This window comes from Merops nubicus, unplaced genomic scaffold (assembly GCF_000691845.1).
Source record: "Merops nubicus isolate BGI_N331 unplaced genomic scaffold, ASM69184v1 scaffold16551, whole genome shotgun sequence".
Taxonomy (NCBI): Eukaryota; Metazoa; Chordata; class Aves; order Coraciiformes; family Meropidae; genus Merops; species Merops nubicus.
Window position 1 is genome coordinate 19,896 of NW_008587751.1, and position 10,103 is coordinate 29,998.

At 39.2% G+C, this 10,103-nt stretch overlaps 1 protein-coding gene across 1 annotated transcript; it reads left to right on the forward strand.

Annotated features, from left to right (window-relative positions):
- The first annotated feature begins 748 nt into the window (after positions 1-748).
- RGS21 (regulator of G-protein signaling 21) lies at positions 749-6,608 on the forward strand. Its single transcript, XM_008949054.1, has 4 exons — positions 749-759; positions 3,935-4,011; positions 5,289-5,455; positions 6,393-6,608. The coding sequence occupies exons 1-4, from the start codon at positions 749-751 to the stop codon at positions 6,606-6,608; spliced, it is 471 nt and encodes a 156-aa protein (XP_008947302.1).
- The last annotated feature ends 3,495 nt before the right edge of the window (positions 6,609-10,103 follow it).

The following is a 10,103-nucleotide window of genomic DNA, read 5'->3' on the forward strand; positions in this document are numbered from 1 at the left end:
AAGATTTGGAGAGAGGCAGAGTGAGGGACGTTGAATGGCATACAGAGAAAGAAAAGAGCTGGAGCAGTGGGAGAGGGGAATAATTATCAAAAGCAAAAGGCAAAATTAGACGAAAATGGTTTTGGTGCAGAGTGATGCTCCTAGCAGATGGCACATAGAATGAAATAGCAGTAAGAGTAGAGAAAAATCACTGCATTGAAAGTATCAAATATTGCATGATCCCATTATTTGTAATGGGATCGATGTGCAAATGATGGCTACTCCAACACTCTCTGGTCCCATTGTGATAACTCTTGTACAAGAGACAACAGCTGAAGGGCCTTAGGTCCTCAAGACATGTAAAGTGATGGATGAGCTTTGCAGGTACAATATGAAAGTAAATAAGCACAGTGAAGAATCTTCTAGTTATGTGCACTGAACCCATTTTCCTTTTTTCTTTACCACAGTCAGTAAGCCAAATGGCCAATGAGAAAAATCACAAGATGATTTCTCTGTTAAGATGTTGTTCAGAACGTTTAAAATTACTTTTGTTAGTTTAAGTTAGAATGGCCACTTAAGAAATCAGCCATGTTTCTGAAAGAAATAATTTTATAGGAAGTGTTAAAAACAATTTGTCAGCTTGCATTGTACTGTTTGGTTACTCACATGCTAATTTTATTGTTTCTGCAGTCACATTACCTTCAGCTTGAAGATCAGTCAGAAAAGGAAATTCTGCCCTACCTGTGACAGTCAGAGAGTGGAGCAAAAAATGCCAGTGAAGTGAGTTTTTGTTTATGGCTGTTTTAATAATAGGAGATTTAGGGGATGAGACAATCAACTTCTGAACTTATTCCTTCCTCTTTGAAGTGGATATGATTGTTTTGATTCCTTGTGTCAATTTTGTTTGCCATTCCCATTCAAGTAAATCCCATGAGGTCAGTGAGATAATTCTGATCAGTAAGTAAATACTAAAACAAATAATATTAAAATAAATAATATTACTCAAAGAGGAAAAGCAGAATTAGGTTCATGCTGTCTGGTTTATCCTAGCCTTTCATTTTGCTTTATTGTTTGACAAAAAACTGGTAAATATTTACTGAACAACCTGAAACTTTGTTATACATTTGATAAAAGTTTATTACAGTTACTAAAACAAATTCTCTGATGATTAATTCCATGATGATTAATTCCATCAGCACATGATGTCTCACAAAGTAATGCTACGTTTAGATTTCAATTGTGGTTTTAATACAGACTGACTATATTTGCATTCCTTCACGTATGTGTGCATATAGATGTATAAACATGCATAATTTTATTCTTTTTGTTTAAATGTAATTCTGTGCAGTTGGAACACAAGTAAACTGACAGCTACAAAAACTACTCACTTGGTAAAGGTGTCAATGTCACAATCTATTGTATTAATAACTTCAGGTATGTAATATCATGATACTATAATTTCTTTTGTAAATTTACAGTCAGAAAAATGCCATTACTGGTGGTGCTTAGAACTGGCAGTGGAATACAGCTCTCCAATTAACCAGCACACATCAGAGCAGAGGTTTGACAGGTCAAGTTCACAGAGTCCCCTTGTGAATATCAGTTATTTTTTACAGAATTCTAGGGTGGGTTTTTTGTAAATGAAAAAAACTTGGAATATATTACACAGAACAAAGTGTTTGGTCCATTTATCAGACTCCAGAGCCTTCTATCTCCTAAAATACCCATTTTCATATTATTATATACAGTGGCAGAAAGCCAATAGCCAGCATAAAGGCTTTTCCATGGGTGATTTCAGATACTAGTTGTTCAGACAGACAAAAGCCTTGTGAACTTCATTTCAAAATTTACTTTAAAAACGCTCTGCTGAGGGATGGTCATCCTGACAGCCTTGAGAATATACGGTCTTCTAACACTAGCCTAGAGGAAAGAGCAGCATAGCATGTGCAGGAAGGTGCTGTGTTTTAGCAGAGTCTTTTCCACCCAGTATGTCTCACCTCTCAGTACTATGGCCAATGCCTGTGGCTAGTGATGCTTTGCTGAGCCAAGGATGATCCGCTCTAATTTTAGGTAGGATGAACTGTTGTCCGTATGGGATGTTAATATAAGACCAAGGCATGAAGTAGAAAAGAATTACACCTCATGCGTTTGTATGTCTGAAATCAGAAAGATCAGCTAAGAAAAAGCTTTCAGTAGAGAATTACTAACCTCCATGAAAATAAAATTGCAAAGTTTTGCAAACAGAAGCGGGGTCTAGTCAGAAAATAATATTTCTATCAAAACCCCTGGAATTTGTTTTGATTTTGGACTGAAACAAAATGCTTCCAAGTTTTCCAGTTTCCCCTTTCTTACCACCAAGTGAGAGAGAAGATGCACACATATCATTCCAGAGCTGCAAAGATGTCAAGTCACTACTATATTCACACAGATTGTAAAGTCAGTTTCAAATCCCCCTGCCTACCATAGTCTATACAAGGTACACATCCAGAGGATTAGAAAGTTTCTTTCCTCTCTTTTTGTCTGGTTAATACATCTGTACTGTTTGTAAAAAGTGTAACAGTTTCAGCAGAAGCAACATGAGATACCAGCCTATTTCATTACTACCTACCTATCTAGGTATTCTAGAGTTGTTCTGTCTCCTTATTTTCTTACCAAAAACATCTGTATGCAAAATGGGAAACAACAACAACAAAAAAATCAACTAGTTTATACTGGCCTTGCACATTAAATTATTTTATTTATTTCAAGATTTTTCATAAGTACAAAATGCTAGTAAAATATTCTTCATTGCCTTTAAACTTTTATGCTTTAAAAAAATTATATTTTAGTAAAATTAACACATATTAAAATAAGTTGAGATAAAATCTACTGAGTGTTTTGTGTATATAAGTAGGGTACCAGCTCAATTAAATTCTTCATCTTTCACTACCTGTCTTTAGTGATTACAAGAAGAACTCATGAACACCTGAAATTTCTAGCTTGAAAATTTCAGCTGAGGACATTTGTAAGATCTGGGTTTTTTTTTCAAAATTTCCTTTAAAAATAAATTGAAAAATCTTCCAGATATAAACCACTGAACCAAAGAAGTATGCTCCTTCCTATTTTGCTCTGAGACAAAATACGAGCTAGATGACCAAACATATTTATTCCTGCTTATCACCAAACAGTTAATATGAGACTAATGTTCATTTGGGGATGTCTGAGGCTGCAAACTGAACAACTGCCAAAAAAACTGTGAAAATGAAATAGAAAACCTGGCGTGCAGGACAGCAGGTAAGCAGATGCTGACGTCTCCACATGTGTGCCTGACATTTCTACAAACAGTTTCGTTTTCAAGAAATCATATTCTTCCACACTTTCACAACAAAATGTGCAAGCAATAACAGTAATGCTGGTAAAGGAGGTTCTTTGCTGGATGTTTAAATTAAAAACTCATACAATGGTCATTTTAATCAAAACATGGTTTTGCAGGAATAAAAGACAGCTATGAATGAAACTATCAGGTTACTCAATTTTTTACACTGAGAAACTGAAATTATGCCCATTTCTCCTACCACTGTTAGCATGATAACATTTTAGGCAATTCTACTTATTCCAAGCAAAAAGTGCTATATTAATTAATGGTTAATCCATCTGAACTTGAGAAGAAATTCCATATACACTCTTGAACATTAATAACCCTCCTATGCTTTTATTACAGTTCAAGCAATTGCAAGCATTTCTACTATCTTCTGGATAAATAATCAAGTTTCCAGTGTCAACTAATGCTGTACTTAAAGTCTATATGGTTCTCTGTACTCTAAAAAAAGTGTCACACTTTTTGTTGGCTTTCTGTTACTCAGTGCTTAGGGTAACATGAATTACTCACCCTGCTCCCTCAAGGAGTTAGCCCAGCAATAGACTAGCTGCCACAGACTGCACAGGCGAAAGATCACAATGCTATTTTCAAGGATAGATGTTGTTTCCACAGGTCAAACGCTGGGGAAACAATGGCCTGGTATGAGTCTGTGGATACACTACTAGCTAATAAAGGTAAGAAGTAAGTAAACTTTTAAAAAATAGATTTTTTTTTTTAAAAAATACACCAATGGGTGTCAACCTAGTTCACAAGTGTTGCTGTCAGGTTTTCACATTGCTCCCCAGTTCAAGTCTCCACATACTTTGAACCACACCCGTGCTACTGCTCGAGGCATGGGAGCTGCTGTGCTGAACAGCGGAGGTGGCGTGTTTCTCCCAGCTGCAAACACACTACACCTACTGGCCACTGCTTAAGGGACATTTAAGAAGGCAGAAGGGTTCTGAAAGTTTTGGTTTATCAAGATAACAGTTGTTAAATTCTCTATGCAATCGTTGTATTTTTCGATTTTTTTAAAAATAAAAAAAAAGCACAAACTATTATTTTTCTTAGCTATTCCTGTTACAAAGAAGTATACTTTCTGTATGTTGACTTTCATTTAAACAAAAAATGTTTCTTTCTAGTCTTTCCAAAGTCACTTCTTTAAGAAATCCCATTCCTACTGTCCTGAAATGCCAAACCATGTGTAACTTAAAAATTTCCTTGCCCCTGACCCACTTTCCTGCAGTAACGTTGTGGCCTGTGGTGCCTCCACCTTGTTTCTGAATAGGATCAGCCTGACTAACTCAACTAAATTTGGTTGCTGTCAGCTTTCTTTTCTATGAGCCTGTGATTTAGACTAATTTTAAAACAATTTCTTGTAAACAAACCTTTTTTTGTGTCATTTTTTCCTCTTAAAAGTGAAAAACAATGCTAAGCAAAGTAGTAACAAGGAGTCCACCTCTTCATCCAAGTTACTTGAAAGGAGATTGAGGTGCTGGTTTAGACAGGCTAACCACAGCTCTGAGGAGCATGCTACCACAATACAACTTCAATTTCAGCTCGTTTCTTGGACCAGGCGTCAGCCTGAAATCCCTAATGTCCTATTAACTACAAATCCTCTTGACAGCCAAAATCTCCTTTTGACTAGTTTATCATGGCTAGAGAGACCAAACCAAGGCAGGCAGGTACAGGGAGCATTCCTCAGGTAGCAACTCTCTGAAAGAGTTCTCCTAGTCACCTTATCATTGCTACAGTTTCATCTCCTATTTATCTCTCCCACAACAGCCTCTTAAAACTAACTGCAGGCTGACAGGCAAAACAGTATCAGACACAAGCTACACTATGTATCCTGCAGAGATATATATACACAAATACACACACACACACATCTGTATATACATACATACATACATATAACCTGCATTAGACTTTCGGTTTTCTTCTACCCATCATCTCACGCATTTTTCCTCAGATGGCTTGGCAGCTTTTAGGACATTTTTGAAGTCGGAGTTCAGCGAGGAGAATGTGGACTTCTGGCTGGCCTGTGAGGACTTCAAGAAAACTAAGTCCCCCACTAAGATTGCCTCAAAAGCCAAAAAGATTTATTCTGACTTTATACAAGGTGATGCTCCAAAAGAGGTAAGTAGTTTTTTTGCATGTACTTTGGGTACTGAGGATGGGAATCAAGTGGAAATTCCAGATCCAAACTTCCAGGAATGACAGAAAATACCATTCATTGTGGCTGTAATTCCATTTGAATGTCTATTATTTACCAGGTAGAAAACACCATGTAAAACTCTGAAGCAAAGACCTCTTATGGTTTATACTTCAAATACTTTCTTCACACAGGGCATGGGTTTATCTCACCTTAAGGAAATATATGTTCAACATAATTTGTTTTCTCAAATCATTTTTATAAAGCAATAATCATAATTTATTCCATTTTTGAGGTACCACTATAGATTGAATGTTAATGATTGTTCTTTTGTGCAAGTATTTTTGATATGCTGAAAATTAAAATGCAAACTTGCAAAAGTTCCCATCATAGCATTCAATTTTATCATTATTTTAAAAATGCTTACTGTGAAGGAATAAACTGCTAATTAATTATTGTTCACATTCTATTCCCTAACAAACTTCCATACTGATGGTTTTGTGTTTGATAGTGAGCATACTTTGAGTGTTCTCATGTATTAAATATGGTTGAGAACCATTTTCTTATTATTAAAACCAAAAAATTCTTACAACATATATAGGGCCAAAACCTAAAACAATGCTGAGTAGCTTCTTCTCTAATTTAGTCTTTGGTAATCAATACTTCATAGGATTTGGTTTGGCAAAATCATGAGATAATCAAAAGCAAGTTCTCATTTTTTTTCAGTGATACTGTCTTTTTAAGAGCCAAATAAAATTAAGAATTTGGTGTGCTAGAAAACGAAGTAATGGCCTTCTTGCTTATTTGCATCAGCCAGGATATTTATGAAGAAATTCAAATGCAGACTGTGTCCTGTATATGAGCAAAGCTCAGCTCTCCAATCAAACTGACATTAGTTTTATGCCTCATTTCTTCCTACAGATTAATATTGACTTCCGTACCAAAACCCACATCTCTCAGAATATCTCCGAGCCCACCCTGAGCTGCTTTGATGATGCTCAGAGGTTAATCTACAGTCTCATGGCTAAGGACTCTTTTCCCAGGTTTCTGAGGTCAGAACTGTACAAGGAGCTAGTAAAGAAGCAACAGAATGGAAATCAGAAGAGATGGCTCCCTTTTTTGAGAGAAAATACTTGAGGGACTGTGAATCTGTAAATGTCTCCCATTGCACCTTAGTACAGATAATATTTTATTAAAGCAATTGTACAAACCAGATCTAAGAGCTGCCTCTGCCACCTTGTTTGTAAGTACAATATGCACATATACTTTCTAGTAGCTGGAGAGAACTATTCAAGAAACAGGCTGGAATACACTAAGACATTTGAGCTATCTTTTTAGTAAAGAAGTTTGCCATTGACAAATTTTCCAGTGCTTGCTTTATTTGTCAGTGTTTTCACATGTTTAATGAGAAAGTTTTGTCTTTCTGGTTTGCTGATGATTTTTCCTTTAGAATTATGGCCTCAGAAATAAAATCTTTTCAGGGGACTTCAACACATTTACTCATTCCTCATCTTATTTGTAAAAAAGATTTCCTTACTTCCTTTTTTTTTTTTCCTCTCTCTCTGTTACTATTCTACCACTTTGCACCTAGATCAACTGCCTTCCCCCTGCCCTGCCTTCCTTTGGTGAGACCAGTGAAAAGCCCAACATCCAGCTGTAAGTTGGGTGCCTAGCCATGGGGCAGCTAAGGACATCCCAGGCCTTCACCCTCAGAGCACTGAAGATTTCACTCAGTGAGGACAGACTGGTGCAAGACACCAGGTATGACAGAAGCAGCAAGAATGCTCCTAGATTGATGGTGAAGAACTAAGAGCTCTCTGCAGCATCTTTGCTGATGAAGCTGGAAGTAAGATCCATAAGAAGTTGTAAGTAGGATATAGAAAGGCCCAGGGAAAATAGCTCAATACCCACAAAAGTAGGAAAGATGTAGGGATGATCAGGGGAGAAAGCAGCTGCTCTCACGCACACACCCCTGATGACAGAGGTGTCAGGGTTGGTGTGGGAGGTTTCTCTCCCCATCCTATTGCCATTTATTCAGGGAAAGCCAACAGGGCCCTGGCGGAGCAACGTGAAAAGTTTTGACAGAAACAGACTCAGCCCTCTGCCCCAGTTCAGCCTCAGCTGACAGCTAAACACCAGGAGCTGCTGGCCACCATTCCCCCCACCACCCCCACCCCCTGCCTTGTGTCAGGGGAGGAGAATTGGGAGGAAAATAAAACAAAGTCTCATGGGTGGAGATAAGAACAGTTTAACAGAACAATGTAAAAAGAGACAACAGTAACAATATTACTAATGAAATAATATATAAAGCAAGCAATACTAAACCCCTTACCTAAAGCACAGCTCTCCCTGCTCCAGCCACAAACTGAGGCTACCCACTGAAACACTGCTCTGCAGGCCAGCCCCTGCCCTTGTACAGCAGGCACGGCATCAGTCTGCTACCGAATGCCCCATTGGCTGGTTCCCTTGTTTGTCTGGGCTGTGGCCCCACCAGCAAAAGCCTCATCCACCTGGAGCCTCATCCACCTGGAGCCTCTCCCATCTGCAGCCACCTGTCAACATTAACCCTACCCTGGCCAAACAGCTGGTCTTGGTTGTTGGAAAGGTGCAGAATAAGTAGTGGCAGGTTTCTTACCAGGTGTTAACGTTCTGTGAGTGTTGGTGGAGTGTCCTAGTTACAGGGGCTGGGACCAGTTTATCATTATGTGGGTAGAACCAAAACCTGTATATTCTATACCCTCTATGTCATTGCTCATGGGCTGTTAACAAATCATTGGTAGCAGCTGCTTAGGACACACCTCACAGCCCAGGCTACAACAGATGGGGAAAGAGATCCGGGGAGGTATTAACACCTTCACACCCATCAGGAGGAGTCCCCTCTGCTAACATCAATGGCCTTGCCTCATGACTCATAGATAACTCCTTTGGGATCTATCTCCGTTTAATGGGCAATCAAGGACCCACCACATGACTCATTGAATGACATCAGCCCTTTGTGAGATGCTCCACCCAGGGGGGAGGAGCCAAATGTCCCCATCTGGATATAATCTGGGGTTCAGGACAGCACAGGGAGCCCTTACCCCCTAGATTTCCAGAGGACAAAAGCCACTAGATCTTTCTATGGGATCACTGCTTCAACAAGACCACTTCATCTGGACTGCTACCACCACCCTAACTAACAGAGTGTCAGGTTGTATTCTGACTCTATCTGTGGGTTTTTTGTTTTTTTTTTTTTTGCACTATTGCATTTATTTTATTTTTCCCATAAAATAGTATTTCTGACTTGGAATCTCTCACTGTTTTGCTTTCAAACCATTACATGGAGTTGGACTGGAAAGTCTTATGATTCCAATAGATATTCCAAGCTGAAATGAATCAGAAAATAGAGAGTTACCAGAATACATTTATTCAGCCAACTGGAACTTCTCCAGAGGAGACCAGTACATTTTACTGTAATTTAAACATTACAGTCAAAAGTATAGCCAACATACCTTGTCCTGTAAATTGTTTTGAAAAATCACATCAGAGTGTTTGGTTCTAAAACATATACATAGATACAGCTGTCAGGATTCATTCTTTGTCTTTTTACTAAAAATGAAGTCCAAATTGACTTTAAAACAATTATTACCCATTTAGAGGGAAGACAGTTTACTTATAGAAAATTTCTATCAAACCCAGCCTGCTCAAGAGCTGAAGGTGTTGGATGGAGTGTGATGACAGTAAGTCAATGCAGTTTTGCTTTTGCAAGCAAAGATTGTGCTGGAGACAGGAGTGAACTGAATTGTTTTAACTGACTTTTTTTTCTGTGATGATCCAAAGTGAAGGAGACATGGATGCCACAAAAAAATCCTGGACCAGCTCCTGCAGGCTGACTCTTCTTGTGAAAAGGGTCTTGGCTTTCATTTTAACTCTACTGGCAAGTTTGACCTTGGACCTGGATCAATCCAGGTGAAAAAAAAAAAAAATTGCAAAAAATATTGCACTTGGCCTTGGTTAATTAGTGCACACTAGTGGAGTGTGGAGGAGTGAACATGGACCTGTGAGTTAGGCAGGTCTGCCTCCTCTCCTATGATCTTGGGACATCCCTTTCGCTTTCCTGCCTCAGTTTCCCCATGGGGACTGTGGTGTCTTTTTCAGCAGACTTTTCTCCCAAGCACCCCTTGCTCCCCTTTGTCTGGATCTAGGTCCACACAACCACCCATTGGGTCACCCAGATCATCTGCTTCCACGTAGCCGCTCCCCTCTGTGGCAGGGACTCTAATTTCATATGGCTCTTGGAGTACCTCAGCAGGTCTACTCAGAAGATACAAAACAGGTGTGGATTTTAAAATCATCCCAGTCCTGAGGGTGGATTCACCTTTCACTCCCTCCAGTCACTCCTCACTGCCTGTGTCCCTGCTGCAGACTGTGGCGGGAGCTGTGGGGCTGCACATGGCCCTGTGGTGGCAGGAGGACCCTCACCTTACTTCCATTCATGAAGGAGTGGACACATTGATAGGAAAAGGAGCTTCTTCAGCAGAATTCGGCCACCTGGAAATGCAGCTGTGCCTGCTGAGAAACCTGCCCCTTGAAGCACCAGATCAGTCCGGATACAGCTGCCTCTGTCTCTGCTAAACATTCGCTGGGTGTCTA

Coding starts and splice junctions, on each gene's coding strand:
- RGS21 (XM_008949054.1), top strand. Junction 4,012..5,288: donor TACACTACTAGCTAATAAAG/GTAAGAAGTAAG, acceptor ATTTTTCCTCAG/ATGGCTTGGCAGCTTTTAGG. Junction 5,456..6,392: donor AAGGTGATGCTCCAAAAGAG/GTAAGTAGTTTT, acceptor TTCTTCCTACAG/ATTAATATTGACTTCCGTAC.